This window comes from Hyla sarda, chromosome 2, assembly GCF_029499605.1.
Source record: "Hyla sarda isolate aHylSar1 chromosome 2, aHylSar1.hap1, whole genome shotgun sequence".
Lineage (NCBI taxonomy): Eukaryota > Metazoa > Chordata > Amphibia > Anura > Hylidae > Hyla > Hyla sarda.
In genome coordinates, this window is record NC_079190.1 from 53,622,387 (window position 1) to 53,646,607 (window position 24,221).

General features: G+C 41.8%; 1 protein-coding gene across 10 annotated transcripts in view; it reads right to left on the reverse strand.

Annotated features, from left to right (window-relative positions):
• Positions 1-24,221, reverse strand: part of LNX2 (ligand of numb-protein X 2) — a 182,857-nt gene that overhangs the window by 63,416 nt on the left and 95,220 nt on the right. For 8 of the 10 annotated variants that reach the window (XM_056561809.1, XM_056561813.1, XM_056561811.1 and 5 more), the window contains 2 exons: positions 15,514-16,002; positions 159-406 (listed from right to left, as the gene is read on the reverse strand). In XM_056561809.1, the coding sequence (XP_056417784.1) occupies positions 159-406; positions 15,514-15,914 (649 nt within the window). In that variant the 5' untranslated portion in view covers positions 15,915-16,002. Of the gene's footprint in view, positions 1-158; positions 407-892; positions 1,111-15,513; positions 16,003-23,187; positions 23,306-24,221 lie in introns of those variants that run through there. The other 2 variants (XM_056561817.1, XM_056561819.1) reach the window with 2 other exon arrangements.

Sequence of the window (24,221 nt, forward strand, 5' to 3'; positions counted from 1 at the left end):
TTAGCTACTAAACCTCTGATGCCTGGTTTGTTGGTAAGTCCAGGTGCAGAATGCATCACATTGTTCTTGAATACCTACTGTAAGTCATGGAAGGCAATCTTGCTCCTTATATTTCTCCTGCCCTAATTTTAACCCCATAAATGGTTTAATCCACATACTGTCAGATACGGTGCTCTCCTCGAAGGCAGGGTTATCAAATCCCTGGTCATCAGACCACAAAGGCAGCACAGTTGGTGTCACGGTTCTTTCCAGAAGCGCAGATCCTGTTCCTGCTTTGTCCACATCTGAAGATACAGCTGCTGGATGATCAATCACACCGGGACCATTCTCTCCTTCGATCTCTATCTGTAGTTTGCTGGTTCTTCTCTGATCCAAGACTTGTCTTCTGTGTGATGCTCCCGGACATCTAGAAACATAGGAGAGCTTTTAAAGGGGTTATTTGCCATAAAGTGATTTTAGTACATACCTGCCAGACATTAATAGCCATGCTTATAAAGGATCTGTGCTTGTCTTGGTGTTAAATGGCTATATTGTGAGATTACTATAATGTTGTGGCTATCTTTTTGTGAACTGTCTATTACCTGTTGGAGTTAGTTCTCTCAAACTACAAATCCCATAGTTCCTTGTTTGTAAGTGTGAGGTCATTTTTCTTCCTCCCACACATTAGCCACCCCGCCCATTGAAACACACATGTGTTGCCTTCAATGTAATAGACCGGTGTTTTTTGGCCAAAGTGCCTCCAGCTGTTTCAAATTCTTGCAAAATGATCTCCCCCCCAGCAGTCACTCCACCCATTGAATCAGACAGACAGACAGCCCCTGTAGCATAGTCAAATAAAATAAAAAATCTCGGAATACCCCTTTAATAACCATGTAAATCTTTATTAACTTACATTTTGGGGATTTTACATTTAAGAGTCATGTGTTCCTTGGGAATGCTACTTTGATCTTTAAATTTAGTATGCCCAATGCTGGATATATTTCCAATTACTGGGGTATAGCATGGTACAAAACAATGCAACAGAAGAGTACAGAGTAATAGGATCAACCAGGACTAGGCCTCTGTTCCTCAAGGGTCTCATAGTAGTCACCCAGTCTGCCTCTATAGTATCTATGCCCAAAATGATGCACCTGCTCCAAGATTGTTAAATCACTCTGCCTGTAGACCAGTGGTCTCAAACTGTGGCCCTTCAGATGTTACAAAATTTCAAATCCAAGCATGCCTGGACATGCTGGGAGTTGTGTGGTGTCCCAGCACCAAAGGCTGTCCTGTGGGCTGTGGATCTCCTCGGGCAGACCTGCAGCACAGGTGTTGGGCCCATTCAGTGACTGTCTGCCGTATTTCTATGGTTCAAGCACTTTACCATATGTTTATTATGTTTCTAATGTGCACTGTAAAATATGTTATTTATGTGTGTTGTACCTTTAAGAGCAGAGGCGCAGTGTAAGCCATGTGACCCTGCCTGCCCAATGGGAACTCCTATATTCGGTAGCATATAGAGTAGTGGGGGAGGAGTTGCCCCAGTTCCTGAGTGAGACTAGTGCTGAGCTCAAGTGTGGTAAAGAGGTGAAGTGGTGTGTGGAGAAGCTCTGAGGGAAGTCCAGGAAAAAAATCTCTTCTCAATCCTATCCAGCCATTTCGTACAGTAGAAAGTCAAGCCCTGACAGAGAAATCAATTGGACCTTGTCAGAACCCTAGCCGAAGTAGAGAGTCTTCTGTCTCATATCAAGTCAGTATTAATCAAATGGGTGAAAAGCACCATAAGTCCCAGCAAGGTAACAGGGCTCCATAATGGTTACACTGCATCCTCTCCACTCTGTACCATACTGCATGTAATACCATCTGCAGTAAAAGACAGTCATCCGTAACCCAACATTGGTGTATTTCTTTACTCCCTGTGTCTGGCCCAGGAGAAGCTGTCTCTACCTTGGACCATGTATAGGCTAACGGTGCCCTGGCGTCACAAAGGGATAAGGTATTCCTTGCACCCCCATGTCACAACAGTTGAAGTTTTGCAACATCCGGAGGGCCTCAGTTTGAGACCACTGCTGTAGACAAATTAAATCTAGATCAAAGCTTTAAAGGGAAAAAAGAATATTAACAACAATTACAAGTCTTCCAGACAAATAAGGAAAAGCTTCTGGGAGCCGAAGATTTAAGACCGAGATTGGAAATTGCATACTTTAAGTACATTTATCTCATTTTCTGCTTTGTAAGAATCTACTGTAAACGTTTCCTCTCCGCTCTGAACACATCAATCCTTAGATAATCCGCACCTCTCCTATCCTTAGGATAAGGTATAAAGGAGCGAGCACAGCTTACACAGATCTTTAGATATGACCCGTAACCTTTTTTTTTGTACAAATCCGGCAGATTCTCCCAACATAAGCTTAAAATACTTCTTTCAGAATTTTTAATAGGGAACTGAGTTATATTTAACACGTGTATAGAATAAAAGAGAATTATTGTGGCAATGGTATGAGGTGGCGGAAGATACCTGATCCTAAGAACTTACATTGTATAATGACTGGTACATTGGTGTCAATTCTGAGGGGCAGACAGGATTTGTAATCCTCAGATTAAATGCCAAAGAGGAGACTAAACTTTTTTGGTACCTTACCATTAGGAGAAAAATCAGATATAGGGAGGTATATGGTAAAGGGCTTTAGGAAGATGATGGCTAATAAAAAGAAACTATGGACAAGAACCCAAATAAAGGTTACCGTATTTTTCGCCCTATAGGACACACCGGCGTATAAGACGCACCCAATTTATAGGTGCAAAATCTAAAAAAATAAAGATTTTGAACCCAATAGTGGTCTTCAACTTGCGGACCTCCAGATGTTGCAAAACTACAACTCCCAGCATGCCCGGACAGCCGTTGGCTGTCCGGGCATGCTGGGATTTGTAGTTTTGCAACATCTGGAGGTCCGCAGATTGAAGACCACTGCATAGGAGGTAATACTCACGTGTCCCCGCCGCTCCGGACCCGTCACCGCTGCCCTGGATGTCGCTCCATCGCTGTCGACGTGTCCCCGTTGCTCCGGAACGTCTCTGCTACCAGCCGGGTATCCTCGCTCTCCGTCGCCGCCATCACGTCTTTACGCACGCCAACGCACGTACGCGACGACGTGATGACGAGGAAGGAGAGCGCCAGCCATACAGGGGATCCCTGAACGGAGAAGACACCGAGGAGGCAGGTAAGGTCCCCCCCGGTGTCCTGTAAGCACTAACCCGGCTATTCAGTAGGGCTGTTCGGGACCGCCGCGGTGAAATCGCGGCGGTCCCGAACAGCTCGACTGAACAGCCGGGTTAGTGTCACTTTCCCTTCAGACGCGGCGGTCAGCTTTGATCGCCGCATCTGAAGGGTTAATACAGGGCATCACCGCGATCGGTGATGTCCTGTAATAGCCGCGGGTCCCGGCCGTTGATGGCCACAGGGACCGCCGCGATAGGGGTGTATTCGCCGTATAAGACGCACCGACTTTTTCCCCCCAGTTTTGGGGAAGAAAAAGTGCGTCTTATACGGTGAAAAATACAGTATACACTGAAACACTGAATCCAAAACATAAGGGGTTGTACTGGAGATTCACATTATGGCCTTTTCTTAGGCTGCTTTCACACTATAAAAATTCATCCGTAATGAACGTCCGTCATAAAAATCTAGAAAATCGGCCGTAGAAAGTCCTAACGGCCGTTAGAAAATCCCATTATAGTCTATGGGATTTTTCTAATGGACTTTTTAACCAATTATTAATAACGGCCGTTATTTTGTGACGGGCGAATGAACGGAAGATTAGAAAATCCCATTATAGTCTATGGGATTTTTCTAATGGCCGTTTTAACCCATTATTAATAACGGCCGTTATTTTGTGACGGGAGAATGAACTGAAGAAATAGTACATGCACTATTTCTCCCATTACTATCGCCTGTCACAAAATAACGGTCGTTATTAATAACGGGTGATAACGGCTTAAAACGGCTATTAGAAAATCCCATAGACTATAATGGGATTTACTAACGGCCGTTAGGGAATTTCTAATGGCCGTCTAACGGCCGATTTTCAAGATTTTTATGACGGACGTTCATTACGGATGAATTTTCATAGTGTGAAAGCAGCCTTAGAGATCCCAACAATAACACCCAAAGACCTACAGTTATCCCTTATCCAGAGGCTTGAGGATAACTGGCTGATCAATGGGAGTCCAACTGATGGGACCCCCCCACCAATCCTAAGAACAGAGGACCACTATCCCTTAAACAAATAGAGTGGCCGCACACTTCTTAGTTTCCAGCAGAGGCATAGCCAAAGGGGGTGCAAAGGTAACAATGGAACCCAAGCCCAAATATCCTTCAACCACATAAGAAGACATGAGTATTATAAACGGCATAAAACAGGTTAGGGAGTGTTTCCATTTACCAGGTGATATGGCATAGGTGCCATCTGAAGCGTATTTTCATCTAGCGAAACCACACCAGATGGGAACTATGCCAAATTGTCTACAGGTCTGGTGCCATGTCCTATTTTACCCCATGGGGTAATGAATGGGTCATCAGATGTAAAAAGATCCAGCTTATTCCATCCAGTGTATCCATCTGGGACAGCCCCAAGATATTGGACAGGTTTTGCTTTGGGTACCACAAGCTTCGAGTTACACCTCTGCTTTTTAGCGCTGAAGACTTTTACTCAAGGACTACTTTTATTAGTTTGAATGTCATGCAAAGTACTTTGCCATGTAAGATAAATATCAGTAGGTGCCAACTGATTTCCATGGGTGCAGTTTTGTACCAGGAGTGGGGGAACCAAAGGTGGGCTGAGATCAGACTGGGCCCCCATTATAGTGCTTGGTTTTGCTGTGAAGGATAGAAAGGCCTAGAGTTTGTTTTCCCTTTAGCCTATTCTTACAGTTCCTCTATAGAGGCCTCCACTCACTAAATGGGTATAGAACCAATCAGGGCTAGGCCCACTGCAGCAAAGGGGGTTGTCTCTATGGTAGGTATTCTCTTGCATGGATACATTTCATATACATGTCCCTTTGGAGGACCTACAAAACAGGTTGTCTAAAGTAAACAATACGTTTGCCACTGACACAATTTTTTGTCTATACATTTTTCATTATTTTTTAAATTTCATCATACCAAACTCGGTGGCCCAGATCTATCAATCTTCCGTATCTGATTTTGCCCCCAAAAAACAATCACAGCTCAGCTTTCATATCCTAATAAGCCCTGATAAATTTAAAGTTGAGCTGTGATTGGTTGCTTTAGATGGAACCAGACAGTTTGGGTTTTAGGCAGATTGATAAATCTGGGCCGATGTTCATCTTATGTTCACCGAAAAATTTAGATTTCGAATTTTTAAATGGAATAATTTCACTCAACCACTGAGCCATGATTTTATTTGTGGCTCCATTTTGGAGTAGAATGAACAGCCAAGAAACATCTTTGGTAAGCACAATGCCATCCAGCACAAGATGTCTCTTCCCTTTCAGCCGTCTTCTAAATAGGCCATAATAATGACTAACCCCGCACCAATTACACCGATAATCCGGACCCCTGTTCTGGCACTGGAAAGTCATTATGCAATCCTGAAATAAACTAGTACATTGTCCCCTGTTATGTAACCCGACAATCTGACATGTTTTCTAGTGTTGGAAGGATTAGATGATTTACTTTACCTCAATCACAATTTAGACGGGAGAATGGCGTTATATAACAATCTGGATGGGAACATTAATTCATATAGAGGTGACAACAAATCTTTTAAAACATTTTTTATATTTTTTTAAACATTAACCAGGAGTAGAGTTGTAGCAGAGCTAGGTTTTGTCAGTGCAGCAAAGCTGAGTTTAGCCTGTATGACGAGACTTTATATAACAATATGTAATGTAGTATTTAGATAATTCTGATATACAACTATGAACAAAACAAATAGTTTAAAGGTGCTCTCTGGGACTAAAAAAAATGATGGCCTAATTTGAAATATGCACTGTCAGATTTAAAAACATTTCATATGTTGAGTACCTTGGCAAAACATTAAAAAAAAATCTAATATACTTTATACATTGTTTTTAATATCTTTTTTTAAAATAGAAATCATGGATTATATAACAGACCACTAGGGGTCCTCATACCATCCAGGACCTAATCCTGTCCAGCTGCAGCATCATTTTTGTCCAAGCTGAAGCACAGGACGGGGACAAAGTCTAGTAAGTGAGGGCAGGACTAACACTCCTCTGTGCTCACTCCTGTCCTGTCAATCAGACTCCTTCCTGGACACAGAGAGGAGGGGTTACAGAGAAGCATTTAGTGATTTGATGAAGAGACCCAGCACAGCACATTAGACTCAGGGAGGAAGTGAATGGATGGTGAGTGAGATCGGGCTCTGTGCTTGCCTCGGACATGCCCCTTCCTGAGCAGAGGATGTCAGAATGAGTGAACAGCAGAACAGAGGGATTTGTGAGCCAAAATACAAAATCTTGACACAAAGAATGAAAAGAATTTGACATGTAAAGAATTTGACTTAGTGAGTAACATATAGAAGCATTATATTTTTCTGTGATGTGAAAGGTACGTTTTAAAGAGGACCTGTGGTCTCTTTGTTAAAAATAAATAAAAACAGATAGTGGCATCTATAGACAGGCAAGAAGGGTCTGATTTCATACCTGTTTATAGTGACCGACAACCTGTTTTGGAGATATAAGGCTTGTCATCCCATCTGCTGGTTTGGGTAATTGGTCAGTAGGACGGAACAGCATTATACAGCATACGGCATATGTGTGCTGTACATGCCCCAACCATTAAGTATGCATGCCCCCCATTTTAGTACAGCGCATACATGCCGTACACCATGGAAAAAGTGCAGGAACTCAGTTCCCATACGTTCCTGCAGGACTTGAGCCCTGCCGCACACTGTATAATGCCATCCCACCCATCTGATGGAATAGCAAGCAGATAGGTTAACAAGCCTTATATCTCCAGAATGAATGGGGGATCCCCATACTATAGACAGGTATATGATCAGCCCCCCTCTCCTGTCTATACATGCCACTATCTCTTTTTCACAGAGTGACCACAGATGCTCTTTAAAGGGTACCTCTCATCAAAAAAACTTTTGATATATTATAGATTAATGTATGCAGAATAACTTTACAATTGCATGTTATTAAAAAATATGCTTCTTTCTATTTAATTTTCCACTTTGAAGAAATGACCACTAGGGGTCTCCCTACCAGTCCTGGCAGCAAGCATTTCAGACTCATGCTGGAGTCCTAAACACTACGAGCTGCCAGTCTGCTTTGTTCACAAAGGAGAACACTCAGAGTTTGGCTGGTTTGGCTGTGAACAAAGCAGGCTGGCAGCTCTGAGTGTTTAGGACTCCAGCATGAGTCAGAAATGCTTGCTGACAGGACTGATCGGGAAAAATACAATAGAAAGAAGCATATTTTTCATTAACATGCTATTGGAAAGTTATTCAACATTCATTCATCTAAAATAGATCAAAAGTTTATTTGATGAGAGGTACCCTTTAAGATAATGTCTTAACAGGGTTTCCTATCTCAAGTGATGGCATATGGCTGGGTATGCTTTCACTTCATGATTGTGGGGGGGGGGGGGGGGGTAAGGGGATGTACAGTGTCCCCTTCTGTTTTTTTTTTCTAGTACTTTAACATATCTGGCAGTGCAAGAAATGGGAGACGGCTGCATTTCGCGGGTCCTGCACAGCAAGGTGGCTGGGGACCACTGTGCAATAGAAAGGTGGTATGGGGGATGCATCACCCGTGTGCATCCTAGAGCAATTTTTCCCAACACGATGCCTCCAGCTGTTGCAAAACTACAACTCCCAGCATGCCCGGACAGCCGAAGGCTGTCCGGGTATGCTGGGAGTTGTAGTTTTGTAACAGCTGGAGACACACTGGTTGGGAAACACTGCCAAGGAGACATGCCATGGTCCTTTTTTTTTGTGCCGATCATCCGGATGGTACCAAGGTTCAGACACCATCAAACACTGGCCTATTCCAAGGAGATTCCCTTCAATGGCATATTCAGCTCGGCTGTGCTGCTGTTAAAGGGGTACTCTGGTGGAATTTTTATTTTATTGTTTTTAAATCAACTGGTTCCTAGAAAGTTAAACAGATTTGCAAACTATTTCTATTAAAAACAAATCTTAATCTTTCCAGTACTTATGAGCACCTTTATACACCAGAGGAAGTGGAGTTGTTCTTTCCTGTCTGACCACAGTGCTCTCTGCTGACACCTGTGTCCATATCAGGAACTGTCCGGAGCAGGAGCAAATCCCCATAACAAACCTCTCCAGAGGTGTCAGCAGAGAGCACCGTGGTCAGACAGAAAGAACAACTCAACTTCCTCTGGAGCATACAGCAGCTGATAAGTACTGGAAGGATTAAGATTTTCATGTAGATGTCATTTACAAATCTGTTTAACTTTCTGGAGCCAGTTGATTTGAAAAAAGGAAAAAAAATGTTTTCCACCGGAGTACCCCTTCAAGGCGGGTTCTAGAAATCTAGCGGGGAAAACTAGTAGAGCCCTGTTAGGTAGTAACAGCCCTTTAACTGTTATGTAGTCTGGCAATTCGGTCCCCGAGCGCGGTTCTCATAGACAGGATTGTTGAAGAGGGTGAAATGGTCAAATAATAGCTTACTGGATTCTTTACAGTAAATTTCTCTGGGATTTAGAAGTCAATGTAAGCAACCTGTAACAATTCGCAGTTCATAATAATAGGTAACTGGGGAATTCTATCACTCCATGACTCCGCCGGAGATCAAAATCCACAAGCTGTGAGCTGCAGAGAGGAGCGGAGCAGGTCAGGAGCCGCGCATGGCTCTATGTGCTAGAAAGCAATGACCTGTACTGTCTGCCCTCATCATTTTGCGCACCAGTATGGCGATCATGTCATTACGTCAGTTCCATTACAAAGGTTATATAGTAGATATATTAACACACTTTATTTTGGAAGCGCAGTCTCTGGGCACGGCACTGCTAGCCGCTGTCTGTCTCTTCTTAGTAATAATGTTGTTCTCATACGGAACACTGCAAGCACTGCTACAAAATGTTGCTGACGGTGCAGAAAACTGCGGGATACATGCGTTATACGCTGCCGTGTTCAATACACAAATAGAAACCTTTACACAAATAGAATCGTACAATAGAGATCCAAATGCCTTTCAGGGTGACCTACTCTACAACAGTCTCTTGTGAAATGAACCATAGATGTTTTAGAACTATAATGTTAGATCTGTTGTCAGGCTTTCCTAGCTTGGCCAAGGCTGTAAAAGACTTTTGGCTGCATACTGTTCAACCTTGCCAAATGGCTAAATCAGCCTTATGAATCTGAGATTTGGGTTTTGTAGTTCTGTATATACGAAGGAAGAAGGAGGAGCTGACACAGGCCGGGCCAGTGCTGGTAATACATCATGTAATGTACTGAACTGGATTAATGTAGATAGGGTCCAAGGTAATTTAAGTAATGTAAATGTAAGCAAATCTCCAGGACCAGATGGATTATACCCAAGAGTTCTTAGAGAACTAAGATAAGTCATTTCTGTACCCTTGTTCATTATATTTAGAGATTCTCTGGTGTCTGGTATTGTGCCGTGGGACTGGCGCGAGGCGAATGTGGTGCCAATCTTCAAGAAGGGCTCTAGGTCTTCCCCAGGTAATTATAGACCGGTAAGGTTAAATGGGCACTGTCACCAACCCTCCGCATGTAACTAATAGTTTATCTACACAGGGTGCCTCCAGCTGTTTCAATACTACAACTCCCAGCATGCCCTGACAGCCAATAGATGTCAGGGCAAGCTGGGAGTTGTAGTGATGAAACAGCTGGAGGCACCCTGTGTAGATGAACTAAGGGCGGAAGTCCCCCCAGCAGGCATCAGTGACGTGGTGCCTGCTGGGGAAGTCTGCCTGGTAGTGAGCACACTGCCAGGCAGACAAAAGGCATTTTTAATATAGTAAAAATAAAAATTAAAAGCAGGGAGGGGGTTAGGGATAGATTGGCAATAGGCAGGGACAGAAAAAATAGGATGGTGGGAGCTACTCTTTAACATGCAGTTTGGGTAAATTGTTTGAAGGACTTATAAGGCATTACATACAGGAATACATAGGGGATAATTGTATTATAAGTGATAGCCAGCATGGGTTTACTAAGGATAGAAGTTGTCAAACCAATCTAATTTGCTTTTAGCAAGAGGTGAGTAGAAGCCTTGACAGAGGAATGGCTGTGGATATAGTGTTTTGGGATTTTGCAAGAGCGTTTGATACTGTCCCTCACCGACGATAGATAAGTTAAAGGGGAACTTCGGTGGAAAACATATTTTTTTAATCAACTGGTTAAACAGTAAATTACTTATATGTAAAAAATCTTAATCCTTCCAGTACTTATCAGCTGCTGTATAATACAGAGGAAGTTCATTTATTTTTGAATTTCTGTTTTTGTTTGTCCACGGTGCTCTCTGCTGACACCTCTGTCCATGTCAGGAACTGTCCAGAGCAGGAACTATTTCCCATAGCAAACCTATCCTGCTCTGGACAGTTCCTGACATGGACAGAGGTGTCACCAGAGAGCACTGTGGTCGTGACAGAAAAGAAATTCAAAAAGAAAAGAACTTCAGAACTTCTGTAGTATACAACAGCTGATAAGTACTCGAAGAATTAAGATTTTTTAATAGAAGTAATTTACAAATCTGTTTAACTTTCTGGCACCAGTGGATTTAAAAAAATAAAGTTTGGAAATTTTAGGTTGTAATTGGATTGGAAACTGGCTTAACCCCTTAAGGACCAGGAGCTTTTCTATTTTTGCACTTACCTTTTTTCCTCCTTACCTTAAAAAAACTCTTTCAATTTTGCACCTAAAAATCCATATGATGGCTTATTTTTTGCGCCACCAATTCTTATTTGTAATGACATCAAAAATTTTACCCAAAAATCTATGGCGAAACGGAAAAAAAAATCATTGTGAGACAAAATTGAAAAAAAAACGCCATTTTGTAACTTTTGGGGGCTTCTGTTTCTACGCAGTAAATTTTTCGGTAAAAATTACACATTCTCTTTATTCTGTAGGTCCATACAATTAAAATGATACCCTACTTTTATAGGTTTGATTTTGTCGTACTTCTGCAAAAAATCATAACTACATGCAGAAAAATGTATACGTTTAAAATTGTCATCTTCTGACCCCTATAACTTTTCTATTTTTCTGCATATGGGGCGGTATGAGGGCTAATTTTTTGCACCGTGATCTGAAGTTTTTAGTGGTACCATTTTTGTGTTGATCGGACTTGTTGGTCGCTTTTTATTAATTTTTTCATGATATAAAAAGTGACCAAAAATGCACTATTTTGGACTCTGGATTTTTTTTGCGTGTACGCCATTGACCGTGCGGTTTAATTAATGATATATTTTTATAATTCGGACATTTCTGCACGTGGCGATACCACATATTTTTATTTTTATTTACACAGTTTTTTTTTTTTTTAAATGGGAAAAGCGGGGTGATGCAAACTTTTATTAGGGGAGGTGTTAAATGATCTTTATTCACTTTTTTTCCACTTTTTTTTTTGCAATGTTATAGCTCCCAAAGGGACCTATAACACTGCACACACTGATCTTTTACATTGATCAAGGGTTTCTCATAGGAAACCAGTGATCAATGATTCTGCCGCTTGACTGCTCATGCCTGGATCTCAGGCAATGAGCAGTCATTCAGCGATCAGACACCAGGAGGCAGGTAGGAGACCCTCCTCGTGTCTAACAGCTGTTCAGGATGCCGCGATTTCGCCGCGGACATCCCGAACAGCCCCCTGAGCTAACCAGCAGTGATTTACTTTGACTTTAGACGTGGCGTTCAACTTTGAATGCCGCGTCTAAAGGGTTAATAGCGCGCGGCACCGCGATCATTGCCGCGCTATTAGCCACGGGTCCCGGCCGTTGTTAGAGGCCGGGCCCGACCCGCTATGTTGTGGCCCCGCGTTATAGAAAGGTGAAATGACTCAGGATGTACCGGTACGTCCTTGGTCCTCAAGGGGTTAGGGACCATACCAAGATAGTGATGGTCAATGATTCATACTCTGATTGGTCCCTGGTTATTAGTGGTGTACTCTAAGGATCAGCACTGGGCCCGCTCTTGTTTAATTTATTTATCAATGATATAGAGGACGGGATTAACAGCTCTGTTTCTATCTTTGCAGATGGCACCAAGCTTTGTAGCACGGTACAGTCTATAGAGGATGTGCATAAGTTACAAGATGACTTGGATAGACTAAGTGTCTGGGCATCCACTTGGCAAATGAGGTTCAATGTGGATAAATGTAAAGTTATGCATCTGGGTACTAATAACCTGCATGCGTCGTATGTCTTAGGGGGGATTAAACTGGCAGAGTCACTGGTAGAGAAGGATCTGGGTGTACTTGTAGATCACAGACTACAGAATAGCATGCAATGTCAGGCTGCTGCTTCCAAAGCCGGCAGGATATTGTTCTGTATCGGAAGAGGCATGGACTCGAGGGACAGGGACACAATACGACCCCTTTATAAAGCATTGGTACGACCTCACCTGGAATATGCTGTCCAGTTTTGGTCACCAGTTCATAAAAGGGACATTGTGGAGCTGGAGAAGGAGCAGAGACACGTGACTAAACTAATAATGAGCATGGAACATCTTCGCTATGAGGAAAGATTAAAAGAATCACAGTGATCCCTCAACATACGATGGTAATTCATTCCAAATGAGCCATCGTTACTTGAATCCATCGTATGTTGAGGGATCCGTGCAATAATAATATAGATAGTTATACTCATGTGTCCCTGCCACTCCGGACCGGACCTGTACATATGTTTAGTCTTGAGAAGAGACATTTAAGGGGGATATGATCAATGTACAGAAGTATATAAATGGCCCTTACTGAAAAATATGGGGAAAAACTGTTCCAGGTTAAACCCCCTCAAAGGACAAGGGGGCATTCTGGAGAAGAAAAGGTTTGTTCTCAAGGGTAACACGTCTTCGTTACAACAAGAACTGTGTATTTATGGAAGAGTCTACCTCAGGAACTGGTCACTGCAGGAACAGTTAAAAGCTTCAAAACAGGGTTAGATACATTCCTAGAACGATATAACATTAATGCTTATGCAGAAATATAAAATCCCATCCCTTCCCCTTCATTCAGTTATACCCCTTCCCTTCAATTCCTTGGTTGAACTTGATGAACTTATGTCTTTTTTCAACCATACTAACTATGGAACTATCAGGGCTCCTTATTTGGAGTCCTTTAGGCCATCTAAAAGGGCTATAAATGGGCACTGGCCTAATAAAAAACGTTTTACATGTTGTACATCTTGGCAAAACATTAAACCCATACCTCCATACCATCTAGAACATAATCATTTCCACCTGCAGCATCATCTTCATCCCAGCTGAAGCACAGCCTGGGACAAAGTTCAGAAAGTGTGGGTGGGACTAGCAATCCTCTGTGCTCACTCCTGTTCTATTAGACTGCAGCATGGAAGCAGAGAGGAGGGGGTTACAGAGCAGCTTGTAGTTATTGGATGAAGAGACATAGCAGAGCACAGCAGACTCAGGGAGGAAGTGAATGCATAGTGAGTGAGGGTGGGCTTAGTGCTTGCCTTGGACACACCCATTCCTGAGCAGTGGATGTCAGAATGAGTGAGCAGCAGAACAGAGGGATTTGTCAGCCAAATACAGAAGCCAGACACATAAAAACATGTAGTAACATATATCAGCATTATTTTTTTTCTGTCTTATGACAGGTATGTTTCAAAAGAAAGATTGATTGTGGGACTGAGAAAATAATCTGTTGTCAGCAATGAGATAAAACCATATGGTGCGTCACATCATAAAAACAGAAAAGTTATGAGTCACAAATTCAAAGCCATTTCATAACTAAAATAAATGTAATACAAACAGCAGAGAAGACAACGTGCACATTTATACTTCTAAACCCAAAATGATCTTCATTTTGTTACATTTCTTAACCTGTACAAAGAGTTAATCTTGTTCAAGTCATTATTTAGGAACAAGAAAATTAGGGTGAGACTACTGATTTTGAAGACAACTCAATTTTACATTTGCCTTAAACACATTTGTGCACTGTGGCGCCATTTTGCATCCCAGTTGGTTGTGGCTATATATGAGGTCAAGTCTTAAGAATCATGTTACTTTCCAAAAATAACCTTAAAGCTATTAATCTGAAAGCAAACATAGACTACGAGAGGGGAAAATACAAGTGGGGAAAGGTGAAGGGAATGAGGAAAGAATGCAGGAAATGCGTGACCACATAATGGGAACTTGGCAAATAGTAAATATCCTCTGCATTCCATGTGATGAGTTTTCCACAGTCAACACTCAACATTATTTTGAGGAGGAAAAACAAGAAGTTTTAAAGGAGTGAATTTAGTAGAATGTAAAAAACAGTTCAGTAGATCATAAAGAGATGTAATATGTTGGGTCCACTCATACTTTCCTTCAGTTTGTATTTGCTGTAGCTTGCATGCCCCAAAGGAAACAGCTGCATACAGTGCTATACTGGTGTACTAGCTCAATAAACATTCTAGAAATTGGTATTCCAAAATCATTCTTGCAGCAATATCTGTATACCAATAAAAGGAATTTACAGAAGGAAATAGAAAGATAACAACACACTTCCCCATAGAATAACACAAATTCATTTCACTTCTCCTATTGATTCTGAAATCTTTGTAATTAGCTCACTGAGGGATCAGATAACATGCTGCCCATAGAAGAATTTGGAGAGGAAAGGGGAGGGAGAGTGTCAAGTGTAGAGAGTCAAATAGAGAGAGATAGGAACTTATAGTAAGTATTAGATCTCACCCCAGTGCTGGACTTCAGTGTACACTGCTCAGTACTGCTCTATGATGTCCTCTATGCTGCTGCTTATGAGGGTATGCTATAGAGACAAAGGATAGCAGGATCCCCTCTTCTATATATAAAGTGTATGGAAACCAACATAGACATTATACTTCACCCACTTGATCAGGGACAACTGAATATTATAGATAAAGCCTACCATATACAAGTTATATAATGGCCAGAAATAGTGCTACTCTTCATGTCCAAACACATGATAGTGTATCCTAAAAAGTTACCTGAAATTACAGGTCTGTGCTTTGCAGAATCCCTAATAAACAAACATTCTGACACAATATACAACAATCTGTATATGGTTTTAGTATTCTTTCAAATAGGTTGCTATGTAAAAGTATCTTATCCTGCAAGGAGAAACAAGAAGCCAAGTTGAAGGACAAACAAAACAATTAAACCCCAAATCATACCTGACATAGAAGCAATAAGCTAAAAAAAAATTTCATGGCCTAGATTTGGATCCAGAAGTAGGAGTGTTATGTACAGCAAGTTTAGTAAAGCTCCAAATTCAAGTTGGTGTAGTAGAGGAAAATTGGCCACTGCTCTAAGAACATCTTAGTAATGGTGACTTGTTTCACGTGCAACAAACCCTCACCTGTGTTTGAGATGCGCCTCCACATCACACCGTTGCATGGTGTCCTTGCAGGCATTGGAAAACGGACAAGAGACTACAAGCTTGTCCAGCAGTTTGTGCACCAGGATACTGGATTTCTTGCACAGTTTAAAGTGCAGTCGCTTTCGGTCGAGCGGACAAAAGTCTTTCTCCTGTAAGAAGTTTTTGAGGCACTTGTAGCAGAAAGTGTGGCCACATGGAGTGTCCAGCGGCTGCAGCAATGGTTGAAGGCAAATGTGGCATACCAGGTCATCGTCCACTTCATTCAGGTAATTGTACAGGTGGTTCTCTCTGGTCCAGTGCTGCTGACCACACTCAAAGCACAAGGGATTCAATGAGGAGTCGTCCTCCACCACCACTTGTTCTTCAGTCGCCGTTCCCATAGCGGACAAGTCCGACACACCTCAACAACCAGGCTTCCTTCCAGTGCTCAGCATTCCAGATAGGGAACAGACACTGCCATGTGTCTTCCTAAAAAAATAAAAGAGTCAATTTAATGCAGGTTGTTGCAAAAGGAAAAAAACATTGGACATATATCAGCTTTACACTGGACATATGTATATTGAGCATACATCAGCTTTACATAGGACATATGTATATTGAGCATACATCAGCTTTACATTGGACATATGTATATTGAGCATACATCAGCTTTACATTGGACATATGTATATTGAGCATACATCAGCTTTACATTGGACATATGTATATTGAGCATACATCAGCTTTACATTGGACATATGTATATTGAGCATACATCAGCTTTACATTGGACATATGTATATTAAGCATACATCAGCTTTACATTGGACATATGTATATTGAGCATACATCAGCTTTACATTGGACATATGTATATTGAGCATACATCAGCTTTACATAGGACATATGTATATTGAGCATACATCAGCTTTACATTGGACATATGTATATTGAGCATACAACAGCTTTACATTGGACATATGTATATTGAGCATACATCAGCTTTACATTGGACATATGTATATTAAGCATACATCAGCTTTACATTGGACATATGTATATTGAGCATACATCAGCTTTACATTGGACATATGTATATTGAGCATACATCAGCTTTACATTGGACATATGTATATTGAGCATACATCAGCTTTACATTGGACATATGTATATTGAGCATACATCAGCTTTACATTGGACATATGTATATTGAGCATACATCAGCTTTACATTGGACATATGTATATTGAGCATACATCAGCTTTACATTGGACATATGTATATTGAGCATACATCAGCTTTACATTGGACATATGTATATTGAGCATACATCAGCTTTACATTGGACATATGTATATTGAGCATACATCAGCTTTACATTGGACATATGTATATTGAGCATACATCAGCTTTACATTGGACATATGTATATTAAGCATACATCAGCTTTACATTGGACATATGTATATTGAGCATACATCAGCTTTACATTGGACATATGTATATTGAGCATACATCAGCTTTACATTGGACATATGTATATTGAGCATACATCAGCTTTACATTGGACATATGTATATTGAGCATACATCAGCTTTACATTGGACATATGTATATTGAGCATACATCAGCTTTACATTGGACATATGTATATTGAGCATACATCAGCTTTACATTGGACATATGTATATTGAGCATACATCAGCTTTACATTGGACATATGTATATTGAGCATACATCAGCTTTACATTGGACATATGTATATTGAGCATACATCAGCTTTACATTGGACATATGTATATTGAGCATACATCAGCTTTACATTGGACATATGTATATTGAGCATACATCAGCTTTACATTGGACATATGTATATTGAGCATACATCAGCTTTACATTGGACATATGTATATTGAGCATACATCAGCTTTACATTGGACATATGTATATTGAGCATACATCAGCTTTGATGAGCGGGCAGAATGTAGCATGTAGATGTCTAGGAGTTGAGAATAGCAATTGAACTGGTCTTTAACTTGAAACATCAAGTAGTATCTGCACACAGCAAAAAACAGATGTCTTTAAGTCGCTTAGGTCATAGAAAACCAGCGGCAAGAGGGAAAGTGGCTTAGTGAAGTCAAAGATTCACATGACAAAACATCTGCCTGTCCTCAGATCCCCTGAGCTATTCACTTTTCTTTTTTAGAATATTAAAGGGGTACACCGGCGCTTAGACATCTTATCCCCTATCCAAAGGATAGGGGAGAAGATGCCTGACCGCAGGGGTCCCACCGCTGGGGACCCCCGTGATCTTGCACGCAACACCCCGTTAAAATCAGTCCCCGGAGCGTGTTAGCTCCGGGTCTGATTACTGTCGATCATGGGGCCAGAGCGTTGTGACATCAAGGATCCGCCCCGTGTGACACGCCCCCTCCCATAGGCTTGCATTGAGGGGGGCGGAGCGTGACATCACATGGGGCGGGGCCTTGATGTCACAACGCTCTGCCCCCATGATAGACAGTAATCAGACCCGGGGCCAACACGCTCCGGGGACTGATTTTAAAGGAGTACTCCGGCATGCACTTTTTTCCTTTTATCCCGTCCGGGCTGCAAAATAACAGAAAACACACTTTCTCTTACCTGCATACGCTCCCCCGGAGCTCCGGTACAGGTGTTCGGTCCCCGGGCTGTATTCTTCTTACTTCCTGTTAGCCCGGCACGTCACACGGAGCTTCAGCCTATTACCGGCCGCAGCGATGTCCCGCCTCGGCCGGTGATAGGCTGAAGCTCCGTGTGACGTGCCGGGCTAACAGGAAGTAAGAAGAATACAGCCCGGGGACCGAACACCTGTACCGGAGTGTACCGGAGCTCCGGGGGCTCGTTGGCAGGTAAGAGAAAGTTTGTTTTCTTTTATTTTGCAGCCCGGCCGGGATAAAAGGAAAAAAGTGCGCGCCGGAGTTCTCCTTTAACGTGGTGCGGCGTGCAAGATCACGGAGGTTCCCAGCGGTGGGACCCCCTTTGGATAGGGGATAAGATGTCTAAGCACCGGAGTACCCATTTAAAAAAGGGACAGGATGTTATATTAGATTTTTCCACAGTATTTTGGCATACACATGTAAGTATCCATACTATAAACAGAGACGTGCACAGAGCTTTTGGGAGGCAGGGTCTCAAGTAGAAAAAAAGGGCACTTCTAATTACAAAATGTTTGTGAAAACCTTACATATGTTAACACACAATTCCTAAGGTACTGGGACCTGCATCACCCCACGGAGGTCTCAATCAGTGAGGGCATTCTAGGGCAGGTGCGTTAAAAGGGCAGGGGCTCAAGCCCCCTTGTCAGTCTATGTGTGCACGTCCATGACAATAAATATCCAAAATATACTTAGGGGGTGCTATAGGGTCTGTCAAATGGAGCCCCAGCACAAGCTGGCACTGTTCTCTTGTAAGGAGGATGACATGGGATAACCAGTGGACTATGCAAGTACTATTAGGTGCCATCCTTACAAAATTTGTAATAATTTCTAATTAAAATTTGTTAATAATGTCTTATTATTTTTGCAGGGACTCTTGCAGACTGTAACATATTTTCTCTACCTCTATTAGAGTGTGACATGTTGCAGTGTTTTATTGTGGTTTTTGTGTGGTTCAAGTGACATGCTGGAGGGGCAATTCTGTGTGACCATGACTGATGTATGTAAGAGCATCCATTAGGCGAGTCCCCGCAAACGCTTTAAAACACACGTGTAAAGTGGGACGAGTAAGCATTCCTGGCCTGTGGGACAAGCTTCCACTGATACAGTGATGTTTGCCACAGACAGCCAAGGTTGGGGATCAATGTACAAGGGAGTAGTTTTGCAACAGCTGGAGGCACTCTGGTTGGGAAACATTGGTATAGTATATGGTGCAACATTCCGGGAGATTGGTTGGATAAATATCGGCCATTGCATGGCAGGTATTTTTTTTATGTAAAAATACTGGTAGGGTGGCCACAATACCAGCTGTATGGGTTAAATACAGGCCAGGTGGCAACAGTAGGGCAGCCTAGAGAATGTACCATGTGATTGCCAACAGTGAAGACAGTGGTAGTCCGCAACTACTACTTGGGAGTGCAGCAGGAGAGACAGCTCGGCCAAAAGATACCTAATGCAGAACTGGGCCATGAGGGACATCTATGAGATCTTCAATAGTAGTGCACTGTTCATTACACATCTACCTCAGGGCATAGAGACTGATAAAAACCACTGGAACCACTGGCTTTAAAACTGGTATATTAGTGGCCATGACTGTTAGTAAGAACCACCAAGCTGTGTCCACCTGCATATATGTTACCACAACCACCAAGCTTTAAAATGGCACTCTCATTAAAACTAAATTTTGCTATATGCACTAATGTACTTTGTTTAAAAAAAAATTAAGTTTTCTATGTTTTATTTGTGTTTAAAAAAAGCTGCCACTTGTTTCCCTACTTGTCCAGAGCACATTTTCCCCCATCTCTTGCACAGGACTCCTACTGGCCTGGCAGAAGTCCAAAATCGGGAAATGCTGTCTGAAGTGCTGAGGGTTGTGTGTGCAGCCTTAGCCAATCATAGCTCATCTCACACACTGAACTGCTCTGGGCTGTGTGTAGCAGAGTGAGGGAGGAAGTTCTCCCTTGTATGGCCTCAGATGATGTCATGCCTGCTGGGGAACGCCCTTTCCCAGTCTGTGAATCTGACTGAAACTGAGCAGAAAATACAAAGCAATATCAAGTAGAAAACTAAAAAATTTTAAATATAAACGCAGGGGGTGGTTTATCATGATGGGGCAGTGAACTGGGAGGATTATAAAATTTAACAAGATCATGATAACTTAGGCTCCTTTCACACTGTGTAATTGTTCAGTTACAAACGGGCGTTAATGGCTCTTTTTTTTTTTCAACTTTGCGAGCCATTAATGTCTATTATTGTAACGGAGTATAACGGGAGTTATAATAGGCAAAGAGGATCCTATTCTCTTGAATGGGATTCCTCTAAATAGCAGGAGAAAAAGACAGCACTAATTTTTCTCCCGCTATCTTCATAATGGCCGTCACACTAAAGAGACTATACAGTAGTGTGAAAGGAGCCTTAAAGGAATATATCTATCAAGGTATTGCTGCCCCATCTGTTCAGGGAGGTGACCAATAGAGATGAGCGAACTTACAGTAAATTCGATTCGTCACGAACTTCTCGGCTCGGCGGTTGCTGACTTTTCCTGCATAAATTAGTTCAGCTTTCCGGTGCTCCGGTGGGCTGGAAAAGGTGGATACAGTCCTAGGAAAGAGTCTCCTAGGACTGTATCCACCTTTTCCAGCCCACAGGAGCACCTGAAAGCTGAACTAATTTATGCAGGAAAAGGCATCAACTGCCGAGCCGAGAAGTTCGTGACGAATCGAATTTACTGTAAGTTCGCTCATCTCTAGTGACCAACACTAGGCCCTTCCCAAGCTTCACAAATTCCCCCTACTCCAAAGGACTAAAAAATTTACAAAAAGGTGAGGGGAAAACCTGCATATTGATCAGATACAGAGTGTGATAGAGGACAAGCACTAGGAGATGCCTGTGGGATGGGGAATAAGTTGTGGTTTGTGAACAAACAACTGGAAATGTTATTTTTTTACTATTTGTTACAGAATCTTATTGGTTCGATCTTAATTGTCATATAATTACTTGAGAATACAGTGGTCCCTCAACTTACAATGGCTTCAGATTACAATATTTCCAACCTTTTCTGGACCATTGTAACTTGAAGCCATATACAATATGCAATGCTATGGACAGTCCAGATCAGAGAAATATGTTAAAGAGTACCTGTCACCAAACTAAACTTTTAATATATTGTTCCTTGTGCAATTATAAGACACTTTGCTATTTTATTTACTTGCTGTTCAAATTTTCAACCTTTATATGTTTTTAATGTGATTGACGGCCACTAGGTGGCTCTGTTCTGTTTCCTGCCACAAGTCAAACAGTTAGTTTGGTTTCCTCCCAGCCTGGCAGGAGACCAAAATCAGGAAGTGCGTGCGGAGCATGGCCAGGCACAGCTCTCACAGGCTTCAGGGATGTTGTGCCTGCTGGGGAACGCCGTCTTTTCCCTGCCGGGAGCTCACACAGTGTGAGCAAGGGGAGAGGTATGATACAGAGCTTTTTAAAGCTTGGAAAAAAATTAAAGGGCAGGAGGGGGTGTTAGGAGTAGTTAGGGAATATAATTTGAGTTAGTTTAGAAAATATGGTTTGATGACAGGAACTCTTTAACCCCTTAAGGACTCAGCCCATTTTGGCCTTAAGGACTCAGACAATTTAATTTTTACGTTTTCATTTTTTCCTCCTCTCCTTCTAAAAATCATAACTCTTTTATATTTTCATCCACAGACTAGTATGAGGGCTTGTTTTTTGCGCGACCAGTTGTCCTTTGTAATGACATCACTCATTATATCATAAAATGTATGGCACAACCAAAAAACACTATTTTTGTGGGGAAATTAAAATGAAAAACGCAATTTTGCTAATTTTGGAAGGTTTTGTTTTCACGCCGTACAATTTATGGTAAAAATGACATGTGTTCTTTATTCTGAGGGTCAATACGATTAAAATGATACCCATTATTATATATTTTTATATTATTGTTGCGCTTAAAAAAAAATCACAAACTTTTTAACCAAATTAGTACGTTTATAATCCCTTTATTTTGATGACCTCTAACTTTTTTATTTTTCCGTATAAGTGGCGGTACGATCTGTACTTTTTTTTGATACCACATTTGCATATAAAAAACTTTTAATACATTTTTTATAAAAAAATTTTTTATAAAATGTATAAAAAAAGTAGGAATTTTGGACTTTTTTTTTTTTTTTCGTTCACGCCGTTCACCATACGGGATCATTAACATTTTATTTTAATAGTTCGGACATTTACGCACGCGGCGATACCAAATATGTCTATAAAAAATGTTTTTTACGCTTTTTGGGGGTAAAATAGGAAAAAACGGACGTTTTACTTTTTTATTGGGGGAGAGGATTTTTCCCTTTTTTTTTACTTTTACTTTTACATTTTTTTACATTTTTTTTTACACATGAATAGTCCCCATAGGGACATAGGACATTGAACAGATCAGTATTATCGGTCATCTCCTGCTCTGGTCTGCTCGATCACAGACCAGAGCAGGAGACGCCGGGAGCCGGACGGAGGAAGGAGAGGGGACCTCCGTCCGGCGTTCTGAATGATCGGATCCCCGCAGCAGCGCTGCGGGCGATCCGATCGTTCATTTACATCGCAAACTGCCGCAGATGCCGGGATCTGTATTGATCCCGGCACCTGAGGGGTTAATGGCGGACGCCCGCGAGATCGCGGGCGTCGGCCATTGCCGGCGGGTCCCTGGCTGCGATCAGCAGCCGGGATCAGCCGCGTATGACACGGGCATCGCTCCGATGCCCGCGGTTATGCACAGGACGTAAATGTACGTCCTGGTGCGTTAAGTACCACCTCACCAGGACGTACATTTACGTCCTGCGTCCTTAAGGGGTTAATGGCTGGCCAATCAGAATGGGCATTTCACTGGTAAAACGTCCTGTATTCCTGAAGTGCATGCAATGACTGACTGCCTGGTAGCGCCCCCTACAGTACAGGGAGGTATTACATGTTCTGTACTCTTTACCTGTGCCAGGGTTAGCTGCTCCTTTGGACACCAGGTGAGGGCGGCTCCATGTTACTTTTTTTTAGGACAGTGTGTGTACTGTACAGGTCCCTGAAGAAGCTCCTGTCCTCTAGATAGACAGTGATTACAGCTCCCAGCAGATCGTTATTACTTTTATATGTAAAGACTTTGGGGGAGATTTATCAAAACCTGTGCAGAGGAAGAGTGGTGCAGTTGCCCATAGCAACCAATCAGATTGCTTCTTTCATTTTCCACAGGCCTCTTTAGAGGCCTGTGGAAAATGAAAGAAACAATCTGATTGGTTGCTATGGGCATCTGCACCACTCTTCCTCTGCACAGGTTTTGATAAATCTCCCCCTTTATCTGTATTAGTTATCTATTTATTTATCTTTAATCCTCACTTTTTCCTATTTTTGGATGACAATTTGGGGACTTTAGAACCAATTACCTGGTTTCCATAGAGTTATGGTCCCAGCATACAATGGTTCTAAACATACAATGATCATCCTGGAACCAATTCATATTGTAACCTGAGGGATCACTACGTGGCCTAGTCTTATCTTATCATTAAACCATTGTGATCCGGGTAGCTGTGAGCTAAATATTCAGAATAATTCATATATTTTTTGGCACTGTTGTGTTTTTCACTGCTTACAATGTAAAATATGTAATTTATGGTCAGATTTGCAGAAAAAATGCATAAGTAATAAATGTAGATTTTTCTGTGGATGAAAAGACGTTCAGGCAGCAGAAGTTTCGGCTGTATATGAACACAGCTCCGATTAGGTCTTAAGATGACTGTGTTCTCCGAGACAACATATTTTTGGCCATCATCCACGAAAGCTGCCACCACATAGAAACTGACAGTAGCTATGCATATCGTAGTGTATAATTTGATGTGTTCTGTTCCAGAACAATGGCGCTACTGTATAATTATTCTACTGCATTGTTACACAGACTTAAATTCCAACTTCTTCTCCAACTTTCTGGGCTCCCTCAATGCTAATTTGGCTTCCAGAAATGCTGACAATCTT